At 42.5% G+C, this 20,276-nt stretch overlaps 1 protein-coding gene and 1 long non-coding RNA gene across 2 annotated transcripts; one reads left to right on the top strand and one right to left on the bottom strand.

The window, feature by feature from the left end:
* Positions 1-1,209: 1,209 nt before the first annotated feature.
* LOC129324553 (interferon-induced transmembrane protein 5-like) lies at positions 1,210-6,296 on the bottom strand. The gene is made up of 2 exons (XM_054971872.1): positions 6,078-6,296; positions 1,210-2,472 (listed from the first exon to the last, which is right to left on the bottom strand). Exons 1-2 carry the CDS (start codon positions 6,261-6,263, stop codon positions 2,254-2,256), a joined length of 405 nt encoding a protein of 134 aa, XP_054827847.1. The 5' UTR covers positions 6,264-6,296; the 3' UTR covers positions 1,210-2,253.
* Positions 6,297-16,150: 9,854 nt separating this feature from the next.
* Positions 16,151-18,891, top strand: LOC129324856 (uncharacterized). Its single transcript, XR_008596565.1, has 2 exons — positions 16,151-16,240; positions 18,438-18,891. It is a non-coding gene; the product is annotated as an uncharacterized LOC129324856 (long non-coding RNA).
* Positions 18,892-20,276: the final 1,385 nt, after the last annotated feature.

Genomic DNA, 20,276 nt, shown 5'->3' with positions numbered 1-20,276 from the left:
TGGAAGAATGATAACCAGGACTGTAGGCCACTAAGATGTTCAGTAGAACATCATTTGAGAAATTGGGTTATTTTGAATTGCTATGCTGATAATGTGTCAGAATGCAGGGACACTGCCATCATTACCATAATATAATTTGGTGTATCTTTCCCCCCCCCTTTTCCTGAGGGAATGAGTTCACACAATATGTTAATCACATGATAAATGCAAACTGACCCACAGAGTATGTAAGGTTTAGAGTGTGCGATCACAGCACCTACTTGGTGAGTTACAAAGCTTTTCTTTTGGACCCATGTTTGGGCCACACTAACTGTGCTAATGAGGGAGGCTGGGGGGAGGGATCAGACAAGCAGGACTTGTGTGGCTTCAGATGGTTTCGCTCCAGCATTGTGCCATGCCATGTGCACATTGCAAAGGAACAGCTACATGCAAATTATTGTCCTTTGCCACTTGAGTCCCATTGATATTTTTGATTACTGGCTGGAATTTGATGCAAACTAACCCAGAATGAACATGCTGGTGCTGAGCACATGCCCTACTGAATTTTCAGAATGGAAACTGAGCTCAGGGGCAATGAGATACCACTTCAGTTCCTGATGACTCATACATGAGGCTGAATGCTGACAGATGTGTTGTGTGATTGCCCTAAGATTACTTTTGGACCAGTAAATATGGGAAGTGTAATATTTAATAAACATTTGCACATTTACAGATGGCTTGGAATGATTCTTCAGATTCTTCCTAACATGTTGACAGCAAAAATCTCTAGAGTGATATTCTAGATCTCCGTTTGTTTGCATTAGGTAATAACACCTCACTCTTATTCTTCACAGAGGACCTCAAAAGAAGCTAAGAAAATGGTAACTCCTTGCAAGGATTTTTTCAGTTTTTCATGTTCCCTCTATTCACTTGGTCCGTGGGGTGTAGAAGGGTGACTGTTCCCATATGTTATTCTGTAATAACTTATATTCACATATGTATGCTTGGGCTGGGGCTTTCAACGTGGCAGATTGGGAACAGGCTGAAGTTAGGCAAATTATTTAATGTCCCAGTGCATTTGAAACCATGTAACTGTATTGGATTACTGGTTTTTTGTTGTTGCCATTTATGAGTCCTTCTTGTTGCAAAAATAGCTTGAAGACATGACCCATGTAGAAAAGCAATGCACCATGTTGTTTTTATTAACAGATTGCTACTAGATGCAAGAGAGTTGTGTAATTATTTAATCACTTAAGTAGTAGCAATAAAAATAAACTGGAGATACAGTCAAGGGTAAGAAAGAAAACAATGACGGTTTCAAAAGTTTTATGTCCATACAAAATTGTTACATAACCATATCAAAATCTTGACTTTAGTGTGGCCTGGTTAATATATCAAATACGTCTTTGTAGATTAGTCAATATGTGCTTGAACATACACCACCTCACAGATGGAAGTGAATTACCTGTTCCATATAAGATGACTTACTCTAGAATCTCACCAATAAAGGACAAACTACAAAATGGTGCAACTTTTAAAAGACATTGAGCAAAGAATACAATACTTTGTATACAATAGAGTGGATCCTATCCTGATCCTGCCACTCCACTGAGCAATAGTTATTTATTTATTTAAACATTTAGAGTCCACCTTTTTTTTGGTTCAAGTTTGAAGCCTTCTCCCAATCTAATCAGTTTCCCTCTAAATTAAATGGCTCTTCCATTGGAGAAAGAGCCACTTAAGTTGGAGGACAGATCCTTAGATTTAAACTTTGCTTAATGGAGTGGAAGGATAGGGATAAGATTCACTCCACTAACTAGTCACAGTAATAATACACAGAGCTAAGTTTGGAAAACTGGTAGGCAGTTTTGTATGCGTGTTGAATGAGATTGCTCATATTGCTGGCTACCATGCTCTGAGTGTCTGTTGCATATTTCTATGTGACATGGAATGTGAGCCTAGCAGAGAGGACACAAAGCTAAAGAAACCAGCAGTGAAGAAGAGACACAGCAACTGGAAAACACTGTGGCAGGTAGCTCAACGATGGGGCTAGGCGGGATGCCAAAGGATCCGTTTTTACATCTTCTGCATCCCCAAAGGATGAGCTCTGAAATGGTTTCCAAGAAACATGAATGCATCAATGCAGTTGTTCTGACTTAGAACTAAAAGAGGTTTTCTGTTGTACAGTGGTTGGGTCTCGCCAGCTGACAGTCTCTGTAAGAAGCCACCTAAATGATGAAAAAGAAATTCCCTGAAATGCTCAATGCTCTTTGCTCACTTCTTGTCATCGTCATTGGGAAAGAGTCTGTAAGCCAAAAAGTCCATGGATTCTTGGGCCAGCTTGGAGAGATGGAGGACACCTGTGATCACCAGAGCAATGAGCACCAGTGGTAGCACCACATTCCATACCGTGGCAAGAACGTTGTAGCATTTGGCCTTGGAACCATAGCGATGGGCAGCTTCCAGATCACCAGACACCTTCTGATCCCGTGCCTGCAAAAGAAAAGAAAAAAAGTCACTGCGATGACCAATTCACACATTACCAGGACATGTTTGGCTGTTCTGTGCCTCCCAGGTGTGCATAGGCCTGATTTAAATTGGGGCTGCAGCGCACAGGAAAAGCATCCGTAAGCCTTTGTGCTAACTCTGTTTTCTTGACCAAATGGCTACATGCAAGTTTCCCTAGCTGGGCAAATAGCCCAGCTGTATCAGGTCAGGAAACTGGAGGAGGAGTGGGGAGGCGGATTTAAGCACCGTCTTCCTGCACACAGTTGTCCCAATCCTAATCAGACCTATGAGCACTTGGGAGGTACAGAACTCCAAAATACACCTCTGGTAATGTGCGACTCATCCATGAGTTAGTGATATGATAGGGGTTGATGGGCCAGGAAACCTCTTGAGCAGAGTGAAACTCCACAATCTTCACAGATAACACATCAGTATCAGAAACTGACCCACCATATTCAAAGTAGGCAAGATGGAGCATAATTAAAACTTGCCCAAGAAGGGCTTTCAAGGGGGAGAGGCGTAGGCTGGATGCCCTAATTCATCCCTTCTGTCCCTGCAACCCATGTGACAATCTGTCTGGGGGTGGGGGTTGCAGGAGCAATGAGATACATGTTTGCAGAGTAGCAGAGTCTGATGATAACGCAGTGGAAATAAGTAGACAGACTTCTGTGATTTTAGCTCTATAAAAATACTTTACTACATAATAGGGCAAAAAGGGTACGGGTACATTTGGTACAACAGTTTCTGACTACATCTTGATAGTCTCAACTAGGTACTAGAGAGAGAAAAGCTTAGATTGCAAGAGAAGTAGACTGCATGGTCTAGTGAAGTAGTAGTGAACAAAGAGCAAGAAAACCTTAGTATCTGTTGCTAGCTAATTGCCCCCCAATAAACTGGCTCATCCAATAGACAATCCTGGATTCTCTCATTAAGACTAAAGACTCCCACTTTCTCTGGTGGGAACTTCTCTCTGACTCAACAAACAGAATAACAATTTAAATCTTTCATGACTGAGTGTAGGACACTCCAACACAATCCCACAATTGTTTGCTCTCTGTTTGCAAACTCTTTGGTTTATCAGGAACAGGAATAAACAACACATCTTTGATATACAATAAAACCTCAGCATATGCTTTCCAGTACCAGTTGTTCATTCCAGTTCTGCCTGTCCCTTCTCTGGCCCTGATTGTCACACAGCATTCCCACAGCACCTCATTTCCCCCATTTCTTCTCTCTGATCTAAATACAGTTTGGCTGCTCATAGATTTCTCCTTCTGCTTCTATGCCATATTCCATGCCAGCTTCGCAACTATTTCAGAGTTTAGCTCTGTTTAAGCATCATCTCTGGATTTATCACTAACTCACCAGAAGATATTAAGATCCCAACTGCATGTTATGGTGGCCATGGGTCCAACCATGGCCCCCAGTGCCATTTCAGAGGAGAATTTAGTCATTTAAAAATGTCCATGAGGACCTGGTCTTGGTTGTTCTGTGGTGTGGTGGCACTTTAGAATCTTGTCCCTCCCCCTCCCCTTTTAAAGTGCTGAAATTATCACAGGAGGCTGTTTTGGCTCTTGATGCCACTGGACCCAAGTCCTGCTCTCAAGGTAATGAATGACTCTATCTCATAATTTCATCTCTTTCAAACACAGGGGTGAAAGTAACTCAAATTTCTTACTGGATGTTCTTTCAGATCAGAAGATGGGAGGTATCACTTGGGCCAGTTGCTTATTGGTACTCTGTATGGGCCCTCTTTTACCTCTGCTTAAACATGATTGCTAGCTTTCAGCCTTGAAAAGATTGCAATTATATTTTGCTGTCTCCAGAGCATGCACTCTTCTGTGTTCTGTTTCTGTCTGCTACGAAATGGAATTACAATCCTGACTTGCTAGCTGAAGAAGTAAATAAAACTGCAAGCCTACATTTCTTAGCAGGCTCTAGCAGAGACTAAGACTGGTGCTGAATGGATTGTTGGGAGCTCTTCTCCCTGTGTTTTCTGCTGAAGTACCCAGCAACCAGAATATGCCCCCTTCTTTTGCAGAGACTGTACAACCAGTTATCAAAGCTGACAAATAGGGGTATGGCCGGGAGATATGTTAGATCCTTTCCAGAGGAAGACAGTGTATGGAAGTCATTAGCATGCCCTTCCCGTGCATTAAGTGATACGCTGGAAGTTCTTGGTTGGCTCTCCCCAACATTTCTTGAAGGCAAAAAGCAGCCATGTAGAGCCCTGATTCAGATGGCTGCTACAGAGTGGGAGATAAAGGCTTAAACCCTTCCATGCTCACATTGCTTTCTCATCAAAAATTACACACAAAGCTCTGCTTTTAGCCCAGAAAAGTGGGGAAGGGGGAGTCAGGAAAAGAAAGGATGCCCATATTTCCCTTTACAAGTCTTGTAACAGCATAAAGCAGAGGGTCCTTTTTTATTGGTACAACCAGGTGGTTGTGGAATGATTTTTAACCCATTTCGTCCACACTGTGGCCCCTAACTGAGTCAGAGGCCCACAGTGTTGCTCTTTTCCCTTTAAAAACACCCAGAACATCTTAATACTATCTATCTCCCAGCATCTCTTCTAGTCAATACTCTGAAAAGTTAGTGGTGTGCTTGTTTGTCCAGTCTGTCAGATATTTGCACAGATGGTCTTATGCCAGCCGAAAGCTGAATGAAAATTAATTACTTGATTGGTATCAGGAATTTTGGTACCCTTTGATGGAACATTTAGCTTCCATGTGTTATTTCAAAGATCATTTTTCTGATCTGGCTTATACTGAACAGGTCATTTCTGCATCTTACGCTTTACAAATTGTGAAAACCACTGCTATCCAGGAATGGAACCACCTCCTCTAAAATTTTGTAAAAGCAAGGCTGTATAGATTATTGTGAATCAATTTGGATGAATATCAATTAGCAATAGCAGTCTCTTATTAAATAGAATAAGTTCATATTTATTTATGAATATATATATTTATGAAAATATGAAATATTTATATTTCATATTTTAGTTTTGTTTTTTTTTAATGAATGGAGAGTACATTGTGTTTCAGAGATAAATTCTTAAAATTAACTTGCAGGAATTATGATTTGAAATGCATTACACAGTCAACTAGAGGATTCAAGATTTACATCCTTGGCTTAAATCAAATTGATTATGTTTAACACACAAACTATGGAAAGGAAACACCAGATAATTCTAGATAAGAAGTTATAATAAGCAAGCTTTTGAGTTTCACAGAATTCTTCCTTGAAGCTCAAAAACCTGCATACTTCTACATCCTCCCTGACTCAATCCCAATAAAGTTATAATTCTAACAAATTTCTGTTTCCTCTCCTTTCTGACCAACAATGCAGTCTCTTATGCTACACCCAAATAAAATGAAATGGGTTTCTTATTTATATCTCTAAGGTTTCATTTTGAGATAACTGTTGCTGCTGCCACAGAATAACAGTTATTCTTTGGGAAATGCTTCTTATCGGAATACCCTCGAAGACACTGCAGGTTAAATATGTGTCACTTACACAGGACCCAAGATGTAAGACTTGGGCCAAAGAAAGGGAGAGAAAGTCAGTCCCAGCCAGTACCTTCCTACCTTGACAGAATAGGCAAGAGCTACAAAGCCGAGGCAGCAGAGATTCATATAGATGGTATTGAAGACAGACCATATCATGTAGTCACGAGGAACCACTGGAGGCCTGACAGTGATGACTGTGGGAGAAGGATCCTGCTTGTGGGATGTCATGGGCAGGTAGTCTTCACGAGGGTAAGAAGTGTCCATGATTCCTGGTGGAGGAAATACACTGTTTCTCAATAGTGGCAACTTCTGTGAAAGCCAGGAAGGGAGAATGCTTTATAGTGCTTAGCTGAACCACAGCTTCATCTCCATCTATATATAAACCAGGGAAATTACAGCCCTACTTTAACTGCGGTTTTCAGAAAAGGCCTTGCCGGGGCTGAGAGAAATACTTGGTTTTCAAATCTGCCTTCACCCAGCTGGGGACGGAGTGCTTTTTATATTTTTGCAATTAGTTTGGACTTCCCTCCCAATCCAGAGAGCTAGCCAGTAATTCAGGGACATAGCTTCAAAGGCAGCCAAGACAGATTCAAGTTTGAAAAGTAGCAAAATGCTAGTTACCTAAGTGTATTATGATGAGTGCTCTTCAGCAGGAGGTCATTGGATAAATTTACAGCTAGCATACGAATCACAAGGTTGCAGAATTGTCTACTAGGTGTTCTCTTCCAGTCATCTACCACTACTCTCTCCTGATATCCTTTGTCCACACATGAGCTGTTAAATCATCTATCTGCTGAAGATAGATAGTGATGGAGAAGAGATTGTTCCCTTCTATACTGCTCCCAACATATTTGTGTGTGTGTGTGTGTGTGTGTGTGCGTGCATGCCATTAAGTTGCAACAGATTTGTAGCAACCCCAGCAAGGGGCTTTCAAGGCAAGTAAGAAGCAGCATGGTTTGCCATTGCCTTCCTCTACAGTCTTCTTTGGTGGTAAACAGGGCTTTTTTTCAGCAGGAACGCGGTGGAACAGAGTTCCGGAACCTCATGAAAATGGTCACATGGCTGGTGGCCCCGCCCCCTGATCTCCAGACAGAGGGGAGTTTAGATTGTCCTCCATGCTGCCAAGCGGCGCGGAGGGCAATCTAAACTCCCCTCTGTCTGGAGATCAGGGGGCGGGGCCACCAGCCATGTGACCATTTTCTCTGAGGGCAATCCACTGAGTTCCACCACCTCTTTTCCCAGAAAAAAAGCCCTGGTGGTAACCCACCCAAGTACTGACGCTGCTTAGCTTCCAAGATCAGACGAGATCAGGCTATACCATGCCACCTTCCCTCCTGCCACTAACATACCACTGATAATCAGGGGGACTAGAACTAGAAAAATCTATATGTCGTTACTACTGGCTCACCCAGTATGGATTCTCATATTATGTCACAGTGATATTATGACTGTAAATCTGGGGGGGGGGGCATGTGCCTCACAGAGAAAGAGGAGAGTAACAGTGAGAAATCACCACATTTCTCAGCTCTATATAGAATAGTAACTTAGCCTGGGCTGAAGAGCATGTAAAGGTTTTTGGAATGGACCAGAAGTGCCATCTTCTCTCTGTCCCATAGCGTCCTCTGTCTGGACTACTTGGCCCACAATCTCCCCCCCCCCACCCCAGGTTTTCAGGAGACCCTGAAACCTGTTATCTGGGCTGTTCAGTGACCATCCTACAATGTGTTTTGGCTCCCAATAAGTCTGCCAATCCCTTTTGTGATAAGGGGTTCTGTCTCTCCCCTCAGGAGACTGGATTATTAGACTTGCTAAAATGTAATCCACACAACTTTTAAACTCTCCTACTGCAGTGCCTTCAGTTAAGTTCCTCTGAAATCCTTATGTCGTGTTGTTCACCTCATCTCTCACAAGCCAATGGAGGAGAAAGGAGGGCAGAAGTGACCAAAGAACCTACTACTAGAAGAAGTGAGAGAAGTGAGGCAGTAGAAGAACGTTGTTTAAATCTCCAGGCTGTAACCTGACAACTCTACGAATCATACAACCATGTGAAAAGTGCATCCAACTCAGTGGCTTGAGGATGTTGCTTCTCTGCAGCCTGGGGCAGAAAACCTAATTAGGAATCTAGACTTAGGAATTTCATATTAGTTAGGGAACACATATTATCCACAAGATCCTTCTATATAATTTCTACCAGTCATTTCTTGCTATTAAATAACTGCACTGCCTGAAAATAATAATAATAATAACAACATTCGATTTATATACCACACTTCAGGACAACTTAACGCCCACTCAGAGCAGTTTACAAAGTGTGGTATTATTATCCCCACAACTGTCAGGCTCTGGATGACAGAATACAGCAGACAGATCCCTGGCTCATTATAGCAAGACACAGGTCCTTGGTTAAATGACTTTTATTCAGAAATCAGATCTTTTCCATATTCAGGTCCAAAGGTCTACTTAGGAGTAAGGTAAACAACTAAGTAGTTCTAGTAGAAGTTTGACAAGAATGGCAACATGGAAAAAACACATTTTCTGTCTTTTCTGTGTGAGAACATTTTGCATATTTGTGCTATCACTCCATGAAGAGGGAAGACATATCATAGTCCAGAGGAAAAGTTCAACGTTATAAACAGACAGCCACCTGTGAACGTTTGAGAATCCACTATAATACTAGCAACAAGAAATTGAGTTACACCAGGCTTATGGTTACAATAACTGGCAGTAGAACATAATTGAATTACAACTGGCATTAACTGGCACCTAAGCCTATAAGCACCAGAATTAATATAATTAATATTGGCATGGATGACTGGGCACAGTCAAACATGACAACAACAAAACACCCTGTGAGGTGGGTGGAGCTGAGAGAGCTCCTAGAAGCTGTGACTAACCCAAGGTCACCCAGCTGGCTTCAAGTGGAGGAGTGGGGAATCAAATTCAGTTCTCCAGGTTAGAGTACTGCGCTCTTAACCACTACACCAAACTGGCTCTCAGAACAAGTAAAAATGCTCAAGGCTGCAGTCTTCACCATCTAGCCCTAGTATAAGTTCATCAAAAGCAGAGGAGATGGGTCCTGCAGCTTTATATTAAAACTGGAATTTTTTTAAGCAGAAATACATTTTCTCATCCTTTCCTGACAACCTCGGCCAGCTCCCAAACCATGCTTTTAAATAGCTCATAATGGTTTAGGATCCTCTTTTACATTTGCTTATTTTGCAAATTTAAAAATATACTCATGTGAAACCTGGTTGTGGGGTGATTTGCTGTCATGTCTATACTGGTTTCTGTATATTGCTGGCTCACTGGTCTTCAAACAATCCTTTCCCTATCATCATATTTGCTTATCTCATTAAAAAAAATTAGAAGGTTAACAACAAGTATTGTCTAAGAGTTACCTGGTAGACATTATATACTTGGACTTCCAAACAACTTTGACAATGTTTCTCACCATGAGAACATGTAAAGATCTTAGGAATGGACCAGAGGTGCCATCTTCTTTGTGCTCCCTAGCATCCTCTGTCTGGACTGCTTGGCCCATGATTCCCCCTCGCCCTTAGATTAAAAAGCACTGAACTGCTTTTTAGCCTTCCTCCAGCAGCCTATGAGGGAAAAGACAGTTCTTCTGTCATGTGAGAAAAAAAAGAGAGGTGGCTTAAAATGCACTTGTACTGGGTTTACTCCTGAGAAACAGCAATCAAAATTGGTTACACAACACAAAACAGAGTTGGAGGAAAGTGAGCGGTGGAGTCCCATAAGGATGAATATTGGGATCAGTACCATTTGGCTTGTTCATAAATTGTTGTGAATTGAAGGACAGTAGTGTAGTGGCCATGTTTGTGGATGATACTAAATTAATCAGAATAGTAAAAACCAAGAGAGTTTTAAGAGACCCTATTAAGGGTCTCTTAAAACTGGGTGAGTTGGTAAAAATGAGGCAAATGGAAGTAAATGTCAACTCAATGTGTGCCTTTCTTCCTGAGACTCAAGCTAAACTAAAAGCAATGCAGTAAAAATAGAATAATGCATACAACCCACAAAATTAGACAACATTGCTCTAAAAACAGGAAATACAAAATTGTAGAACTATGTAGTGAAACATATTACATACAAACAATATAATAAGTGGTTAGTCACCTGCAGCAGGTTCTGGAAAGATGGCATAAAAATCTCTAAACAAATACATAAATGATGCCAGAGATGTGATGTTCCTGGAGGAATATTGTCACCTGGCCTTGTCCTGTCATCCCGCCATTCTAGTGAAGGGTGGAGAAAGAGATTAACTTTCTAATGGCCTGAGCATTTCACTTCTCAGCTTTCAATCTGTGCCAGTCTCCACTATAAAGCAGTTTATAAGTATGTGTGAAGTTCCTTAACCAAAACTACCTTCCTTTCTTTTAGTTATGGCTCCATCATGTGGCTTTGAGAAGAAATGCAAGAAGCATCTGCAAAAGAGTATGTACAGCCTGAGAGCATATTCACAAGTGCCGCTGAAAGTGCTTTTTAGCATTTTTCCTTCAGCAACCTGTGAATTCTCATGCCGGGTGAGAAATAGGTGGATTAAAATGTACTTGTACTGGGTTTCTTAATCAACTGGTGGCCATGCAGGAAAGTTGTTTTCACAATCACATTTCAGTCTTTCTGCGTTTTGCACAGCATGTATGATTTCAATCTCTGGTGATTGTATCACTGGACCTGCTATTCACTGACCATCAGCAGGGCTGGATTGAGGGGGGCAGGGGGGGATAGCCTGCCCCCGGCGCCGCCAAAGAGGGGGTGCCAGGCGCGGCTTGCCGCGAGGGAGGCTGAGTGCAGGGTTGGGAGGCCCTTGCCTGCCCCGCCAATGGGGTGGCTGGCTTGCTGTGCGTTCAGGACCTCCAAGCCTGCGCTCAGCTACCTGCGTGGCAAGCCAGCTGCCCCAGCGCATGCACGCGCCACCGCTGTTGCCAGCTCCGCAGTGCATCGGGCGCTGGGGCAGCCAGCTTGCCGCACGGGCAGCACGGGGCAGCGGGGCAGGCAAACTGCATGGAGGGCCTCCTAGCCCTGTGCTCAGCTGCCCGCGTGGCAAGCCAGCTGCCCCATCACACAGCACTAGGAGCATGTGCTGTGCTGCACACATGCAGAAGCCGAAGCAAGGGTTGCCCCGGGCGCCGGCAACCCTAGATCCGGCCCTGATCATCAGAATAACCTTTTGCAAGAAATGGGACACACCTGCCTTTTCCTTTACAGTTCTTCTTCATAACACTACCTCCCAAGCAAATCTTGCCCACCCTGCATAGAAATTTTAAGGTCTGGGGAGGAAAATAAAACAACAGAAAATACAGTTGTTCCCTTATCTCCCTGCCCATTTTTCCACTGGGAATTTTTCAACTTGTGGGTGGATCTGAAAAAAAATCTTTTTTACAATGATGAACTCAAGGCAAGTTTTAAAATACTTTATTTTCTACCCTCTTGTTCCTCAAAAATGCCAATAATTATATATAATAACCATGTAAACTAATCTACAATAAGTGGGGGCAGGAGCAATAGAAAACGGGAGCCCTCATGTTCCATGCCTCACCGCCCTTCTTCCTCTCCAATCCAGGGCGGCATGCTCTCACTCCCTTAGCAGACTTGGAAGCAGTAAATGAAAGGAAGTTTGTGTTTTGCTCATTGTGTGAACCTAGTTACAGAGAGCTTCTACCTGCTATTTGTTATATTCTCTGGATGCAGGATAAACTTCTCTAAGATTTACTTACCTGGGGCTAATCCTTCCACCCAGGAGACCTTGGGGGAACAGAAATCTTATTGGGGGAAAAGACGTAGTCTTTGAGGAGAAATGTTCTTTGAAAGGATGGAAAGAAAAGACAAAAATCTTCTTTGAGAGAAAAGAAAGTTCTTGGAGGAGACAGAAAGAGAGTGGTGAGTGCTGCAGTGAGCTGCAGTGACCAGAGTCCATCTCCCCGAGGTGGCTGAGATGGAAACCTACCAGCGTGGGAGTGGGTGATACCAGGGTGATACCAGGGTGGGTGATACTTGAGGGGACTCATGAGGAGGGGGTTAAATAGGGTATGGGGTGTAGAGGGTAATGTGGGCAGCTGCATCAGCAAGCGGTTGGAATGTTGAGGATGGTCTAGTTGCATGGAATACCCAAAGGGGTGGGGTCAGAACCTCCTGGAACAAACCCAGCTATGGACAACCAAGTCCCTCTGCTGGAATGCAGCCAGGGCACGGCAGGCACTGGTGGACTAGAGGATGGGTGGACCCATGGGGAAGGAGGTTAAAAATCCCCTTGTGAGGGGTGCAATTGCACTTGGCAAGGACAGGGGGTGGTCCAGAGCCCTGACTAACCCAGATACCTTCCCATCTGGGGCAGGTGCTCTAAATAATAATGATACTGATATATAACAGTATTCTGTGAGTCCTCACAAGAATCCACAAGGCTTGGCTATGGTGCCACTGGACTCCACTCCTGCAATTCTCCTGTGGACCAGCATGGCTACCCACCTAATTTACTCTGAGGTGCTCAGGATGGGTCTATCCTTCTCCTCCTCTCCTTTTGCATCCTCACAACAACCTTGTGAGGTAGGAGAGGCCAAGAGAGTCATCCACTCAGGTTCATGGTTACAGTGTTCAGACTAGGATCTAGGAGGCCCAGGTTTGAATCCCTGCTCTGTCATGGAAACAACATATTGATGGCACCAAATACCAATGCCTCAGACAACCTAATTCAAAAGTCTTTTAATCAAATGGATTCTGGTTTTGGAAAAGGTGTGCTCAAAACTTGCAAGTTGTTGCTCACAAAGTGGATTTCTGGCTCACAACATTGCACTGCTTAGAGGAAACATTGCTGTCAGGTAAGGGGCGGGGAAGCGAGCGGGCCCGAATCGAGAGAGCGCTCGGGGGGGGGGGTGGTGGCCGTGGCCTGCATGAAGACATCACTTCCAGGGTGTGGCAGCACTTCCAGAAATGACATCATCATGTGTTTTCGGGAGCGTGTGCGCTTCACGTGCGTATAAGTTAATAGAGAGTTCCACCACCTCTTTTCACAGAAAAAAAGCCCTGTCTGTAGACAGATGCAGCCAGTCTTGCCAGTGTCTACAGAGTGAATATTAGGGGGGGGGCTGTTGGAACAGTTCAGAAAGACCCCTTCAAGGGCCAGTCAATAGAACAAATCAAGTTGTGAAAGCCATGCAGCTCTACAAAGTGCCGGCTTGAACTTTGTTTCGCCCTCTTCCTCAAGAGATGCAGTCAGCTTCACTCATTCCATAAAGTCTGTTCATTCTTTCATTCTCATCCAGGAAGCAATGCCTTGAGTGTGAGATGCTATTTTAACCCTGGAGCAAAAGACTAAGCATTATTCTAGTGGATACAAGTGATAAGGCTAGACTATGCATACTTTTCTCCACAGATACTGGTAAATATAATACCTTGTGGTACAGAAATGAGAGTTTTATCATCTACCTGGTAGTGTTGTATGGAAAACTTTGCAGGCTACTGAGGAGAAATAAGATGATTAAATGTGCTTTTAAATTAGGAAGAACAGACTAAAGGTAATTGAGAAAAATCAGATAATATTTCCAATTATATATTGCCTTGGTGAGTGACCTTACATTATTCTGGGAAGTTTTAAATCCATTCTTAAGGCCTATCTTATTAGTGAGGTTTCATATAAAAATAAAACATTAAGGAAGCACATAGACAAATTACATGTGAAGTAAGAGACTTGGGTGTCAAACATAAAGTTGACCAGAGGATACCAGTAAACAACTGAGGATAAAACAAAAGCAGTTAGATCTCTTTCATACAACTAAAGTTTTAAAATTAGGTTAAATTGTGTAAGAAGTTTTTTGAAAAGGAAATTAAACCCAATGAACTCCTTTAATGGCAGAAAAACAAACAAAGACTATTGTCCATCCAGTAACACAAGTTACTTATTTTATTTTTTATTTATTTTATTTATGCCATTTATAGTCCACCTTTCTCACTGAGGTTCAAGGCAAATTACATAGTATGAGATTTGTAAATATCAAGGACATTTCAATAAACAATGCCATAGGGCATATAAATGCAAGTTTACAAAGATATAACATTAGCAAAAATCCAATATAGAGTTGAAGAAATGCTGAAACAGAGCATAAGCAATTCTAGGACTGAAATTAAACAACATTAAACTACCCAGTAGGATCATACTGAAAGAAATTGGTAGTACATAGTAGCACACATTTAAAGCAACAGATAGGATGTAAGGCAACATAGTGGTGAAGTCTATGGCCCCTATTTCTTTAGTGAAGCATCTTTTTGAGACCACCTCCCTACAGTACAGCTCTCCTATCTGAGTAAAAAAAGTCCTCTTGAATAATTCAGTTTTGCATCATTTGCAGAAAGCCAGGAGAGTGGGGGCTCTCCTGACCTCCTCTGGCAGGCCGTTCCATAGCGGGGATGGTGACCACAGAGAATGCATGTGTATGGGGAGCTGTTGATTTTGCCTATCTACAGGGTGGTATCTGCAGGAGACCCTGTTCAGATGAGCAAAGCTGCTATGGAGGAATATAGGGAGAGAGGCAGTCCTATAGGTATGCTGGACAAAGGCCATGAAGAGCTTTGTATGTGATAGCCAATACCTTGAACTGAGCATGGTAACTGGTAGGTAGGCAATGGAGTGACTGCAGCATAGGAGTAATATTCATGCTTCTGCTTGCTATTGATAACAGCTGAGCTGCAACGTTCTGCACCAACAGGAGACTCCTAGTTAACTCAGACAGAAGACTTATATATAGTGCATTACAATAGTCAAATCTTAATGTTAATATAGCATGGGCCCAGATGGCCAGATCAACAGTGTTGAGGCTAGAGTGAGGTTGTAGAAAGCATTTTTTGCAGCTGCCTTAACTTGTTTTTCTAGTAGTAGTGCTGGGTCCAGCATAACACCTAAGATCATAATTGAATCTGCAAAGGTCACACAAACTCCATCGAAAGTGGGGAGTACAATGTCCTTCAAGATCTCTGCCTTCCCAGTGAGCATCACTTCTGTCTTGTCTGGGTTCAGTTTCAATTTGTTCGTTTTCAGCCATATGATCACAGCTGTCAGGCAGCAATCCAAGATTTAGTGAGATGTAGAGTTGGATATTATATGTATATGTAATCCTCAGTGGGTGATCTGATTCCTTATTCAGTCTAACAACACAGATGCTAATCTTTAAACTGTTCAGTATTCCTAAATAATAAAAGCCCCATGGTGCAGAGTGGTAAGTTGCAGTACTGCAGCCCAAGCTCTGCTCACGACCTGAGTTCGATCCTGGCAGAAGCTGAGTTCAGGTAACCGGCTCAAGGTTGACTCAGCCTTCCATCCTTCTGTGGTCGGTAAAATGAGTACCCAGTTTCCTGGGGGTAAAGTGCAGATGACTGGGGAAGGCAATGGCAAACCACCCCATAAAAAGTCTGCCAAGAAAACATCATGATGTGACGTCCCCCTCCCCCCCCCCCCCCCGTGGGTCACTAATGACTCGGTGCTTGCACAGGGGACTACCTTTACCTATTCCTAAACAAATTCTGGACCACCCCAACTCAGACACTCGCAGAATCAGGAGAAGTGCCCTGCAGGGTGCTATATAACGTTACACCATCCAAAGCCTCGCTAGTGTGGAAAGGGTCTCAAAGTGGGATGTGCCCCCCAAATCCCTTGCTAGGGAGATGAAGAATAAGGACCCGGTGATGCTGCACGCTTCAATTGCTTGGGGCATCTTCCTCAGAAATGCTCATTCCCGATGGGAAGCCGACTTCGTCTCTAGCAGCAAAATAAATAAGCCCAGTAGCGCCTAAAAGGCTTAACAACATGCACTGAAGCATAAGCTTTCCAGAGTTAGAGCTCACTTCAGCTGATTCTTCTGAACTCCGTTTTTATTTTCCTCAGAAAGAGCGCCACATACACCGTCAAACGCAGACGTGCCAAGAACCAAATTCCCGCCTCCCTGCCGGAGGAGCCCAGCCCCGAGCTCTTTCTCGTCCTTTTCTGGCACCCTCCGGGGCTTGCCCGCCACAACTTCCCTCGGCTGCTGTCAGTTATGCAGGCCTCCACCCCACCGGCGATTTCTCTCCCCCCGCCGCCCTCTCAAACCCCCCTTCTGGAGACGGCCGGGCCAGCCGCTCCCCCGCGCTGCAGCCCCCGACAGCCCCGGGACTACGTGCTATGCTCGCTGTTCACCTTCGCCTTCCTGGACTGCTGCTGCCTCGGCTTCCTCGCCCTCGTCTACTCTTTTAAGGTGAGCGCGGGGTATTCTCTCGCCCTCCTGAACCTGCCCTTTGGCGCCCTCAGCCCCTCTTCCTCTGTTGTAAAGATCTGCCAGCGTGTCCTTTAGTTAGCGGGAGCACCTTCCCCCCACCCTCGCACACGGCACCCAGATCCTATATCTGCTACTGTTGTATCATGTTCTCTGAATACCCAGCTTTCATTTTTTAAAACGTCTCTAGTCCATTTGTTGCACAGATATGCCTTTCCCCTTATATCTCTGAAATAAAAGGAGCTAGAGACTTACTCTTTTTTAAAATGAAAGCTGGGAATTCAGAAAACCTGATGCACTGGGTATATCATTACATCACTGTAATAATATTTAATTACCAATTTAAAAAACAAAGAAGCCCCTCCTTGGTGGCAGGGGAAGCAAAGTTGTCCTTGGTAGCACAATTGCTATGAGATTTTTTACATCTTGGAGCTTTTGTTCATTAAGTGTAAATTGTTGTCCTCATCATTTCAGTTAAAGTTGACAGCCTTTCTTCTGGCTCTACTCCTGTGCTGCTAATAGTAGCATGAAACTATAGCCCATTCTCCTTCCCTTCCCCAGCATAAAGATAAAGCAGTGAGAAAAAAATAATTATTGCAGTAGCACTTAGTTACTGCTATTAAAAGCACATCAGAGTCAGGTGAGAAAAATGGAGATAACTCTACAACATGGTTGGAAGAGCTAATGTCTTAAATGCTATATGACCATATTGAAAATAAAATAAAAATAGGCCAATTCTAAGTCCAGCTATGAGGAAGAACCATCTTATCAAAGAATCCTCCAGAATCTTTCCTATGCAGAAAGGATGTTGAGGAACAATTTGCATGGAAATTGTAACATGTAGTTGAGCCTTCAGCATATATTTTTCATTGTTTCTCAAATGAGACTGGATTGCCTCCTAAACTGAATTAAACTACCAATTACAGGACAGCAGCAGACACAGCAGCAGAAATTAGATGTAGTTTGTTCAATTGTTGAGAAATAAAGAATGATTTGTCTTCCAAATGTTGAAGCAAGTTCTAGTTGCAGTTCTGAAGACCTGTAGAGGGACTGTAGTGGGGCCAAAGGAAATGCCTCTTTGGTTAGAGGTACAAAGCAGTCTTCGGCAGAGGTTGTCTCGGTTTCCTTCTGCCATAGCACGTTACAGAATATGCCGATTTGCTAAATTTGTGTGTATGTGGTGGTATTGATCTAGCTATATTCCTAATAATTACCCCCCAAAGAACCTTCTGATCTATATTGTAGTCAATAGATGATTTAAGAAATTGAGTTTCAACATTTAAAATTCTGTAACCTTCCTTGAAGACCTGGACTTACAAAATCAAATTTTGTGTATGATTTCTCTACAAAGACATCTAGAAAAATTTGCAAATGTATGCTTTATTTTGACTCAAAGTGGTTGGAGTATGCAAAACTATTTGATCATCTTGTTTCACTCTGCCTTTGAGACAGATGAATTTATGGAGCAATCCTAAAGAAGAGTAATCGGAAGTAAAGTCATGTTATTCAACAGGCCTTAATCCCAGGAATGCCCTTAGGAATTAGCTTATACAATTAATCTTCTGCTAAGGCCAGACTATTTTAAAGTGGAGTGCTTGCTTGGACTATCTATTCTGGACAGTGCAAAGATACAAGAAACAGTTCCTTTCCCTCAATCCTAGTGTTGGATTCTTGAGAGATGAAAGTACAATGGATAGTAGTATAATTGTAGAAATATAGATGTGGGCAATTTTGGAAAGATTTTGGAAAATGTGGAAGCCAATTATTTACAGAGTATGAAGTTATGGCTAAAGTACAAATTCATAGGTTAAAGAGCAGCTTCTCCTTGTTCAACAGCACTGAACAAGAAGCACTGTACTTGAAATGTAATTACAGGATAGCTATGAAAAGCACATTTGAAAAGCTTTAGTTGCTCAAACCATGTGTATTTTTCATATCTAATTCACATAATTAAACCAATATTTTCTCTTTCTTCCCTTCAGTCAAGGGATTGCAAAGTTGTTGGAGATGTTGAAAGTGCAACTGTCTATGGCAAGAAAGCAAAGTGCCTGAATACCATCTCTATTATTCTGAGTGTTGTCTTTTTCATCATCGTAATCATCCTCTTTGCTACTGGTGCAATGGCTTTCCCTAAAATAGTACTAGGAGGAAGACAATGACATTAATTATTTCCTTGCAGACTAGTGCTGGAAACATAGCAAATACGTTGTGCATCCTGGATATTCTGCCAAGAAACAAGATTATCCTCATCAGCTGCATTTCCTGTGTCTCTGATAGTACCTGATCTGCTTCTTCACTTGCAAAGGAGGAAACATTCCACAATGAGCTATAACAGCTTGCACTTTTGCAAATACACAGCTTGAGGCTCTTCCTTTAAGCCCTGTACCCACTGCTTGCCTATCAAGGCTGACAAAAGTTTGGAATATCATCTCAAATGACTCAAATTGGATCAAGATATTGATGCAAAAAGAAGATATTGTGTGTGTGACAGGGAGAAAGATTTTCTGGTTTTGTGCCTTCTCTACTGCCAAAGCTTCATGGAAGTTTTCACTAAATATGTATTTGGGAGCTTTCCTGATTTGAAATGTGAGTCTCAAGTGAATTTGGAGCAAATAAAGATTTAACCTTTGAATCTGGGTTGTTGTTTTTGAAGAAGTAGTCAAAACATATTTCAGACCTGAGACATCCAGCTTCACCACTGCAGGAATCATAATCATCATGAATGCGTTTTGCAGTGCTTATTTCATACTTCTGTCATAAGTAGAGGATACAATGGAGGTGAGGAGAATGATGTAATCTTCTGTGGGTCCACACTGGGGAGAAAGCTGGGGTATAAATGAAATAAATCTGTCAGGACCAACCAAGATGCAATTCATGGGTGTACTTAATAATCTCCTGAATTTCATTCTGAATAGTTCTGTTGAATGGGTTTGCACTGCAGATAGTAGGAAAATGTCTACATTTGGCCACCATCAGGACAGAGGGGGTTCAAAGCCTTCCCCACACACCATTTTCCAGTCTTGAATAGCTCTGAGGAGCTGCTATTTGCCCTGTAGGGGATACCTACGTGTAGCCCTAAGTATTTGTACCTTTGCCACTATGGCAAATATCAGCTCCCCAAAGGAATTTCAAGTTGGGGAAACAGTGTGTGGGAAGGGGCTTGGAATTACATTCTCCCAGAACACATCTGGTCAAAAGTTCTCATGGGCACCATGAGAACTTTGTGGCATGTGAATAGTTTCTGAAGAGCAAGAGGAAGTTTCTCTAATTCCCTTAGACCAGCTATATTCAATCAAAAATCTGAGTTCCAAAGAGCGAAGAGTTGGTAATTCTAGTCTATTTTTTTGTTGTTGGAGGGCTAATTTTTTAAAATTTACCCCACACCATGACCCACAAGGCTGTGTCCTCTGATCCAACCCGATATGCCAAGTTTCACCCCTCAGCAAGCCCCAGTACTGTTCCTTTATTTGATCGTTCTACCCATGGGTCAGAAGTTTTTAAAATAAGTCAGAATCCATGCCTGATTCCTCTTTGTTGAAGCTGCATTGCTTAAGTTTGTTGCACCTATATATTTTTTGTTTATTGTTTGTTATTTATTGATTGGAAGTTAAATATTTTGGACATTGGATAAGATTTGTATACATATTTGTATTTATCTATTTAAATGTATAGAGCACTTTAAGCACATGGCACTTTCTATATAAATTATTTAAATAGATATACAAAAAATTCTGTATTATGTTATCCATGAATGTGTAGATAATTTTGTTATACCTCTGGTGGGGGGTTCTCCCTTGTTTGTTAGTAGCATTATTAGGAGCTAGACAGAGCATGCATATTACTCCCATTCTGCAGTGACTTCATTCGCTACCTATTAGTTACCAGGCTCAATTCTAGGTTTTCACTATCACATACAAAGCTCTTCATAGCCTTGGTCCCTCGTATTTACGGGACCGCCTCTCTCCTTGTAATCCACCTTGGCAGCTTCTCTCATCTGAACAAGAACTTCTGCAGGAGC

This window comes from Eublepharis macularius, chromosome 2 (genome assembly GCF_028583425.1).
Source record: "Eublepharis macularius isolate TG4126 chromosome 2, MPM_Emac_v1.0, whole genome shotgun sequence".
NCBI lineage: Eukaryota > Metazoa > Chordata > Lepidosauria > Squamata > Eublepharidae > Eublepharis > Eublepharis macularius.
The sequence above is the reverse complement of the archived record's forward strand: the minus strand, read 5'-3'. Positions and strand labels throughout refer to the sequence as shown.

What these genes read in the sequence shown, in the direction of transcription:
- LOC129324553 (XM_054971872.1), bottom strand. Translation starts at nt 6,263, where the DNA reads ATGGACACTTCTTACCCTCGTGAAGACTACCTGCCCATGACATCCCAC. An exon ending in CTCTTGCCTATTCTGTCAAG is followed by an intron (nt 2,473 to 6,077) that starts GTAGGAAGGTAC and finishes TTTCTTTTGCAG; the next exon opens with GCACGGGATCAGAAGGTGTC.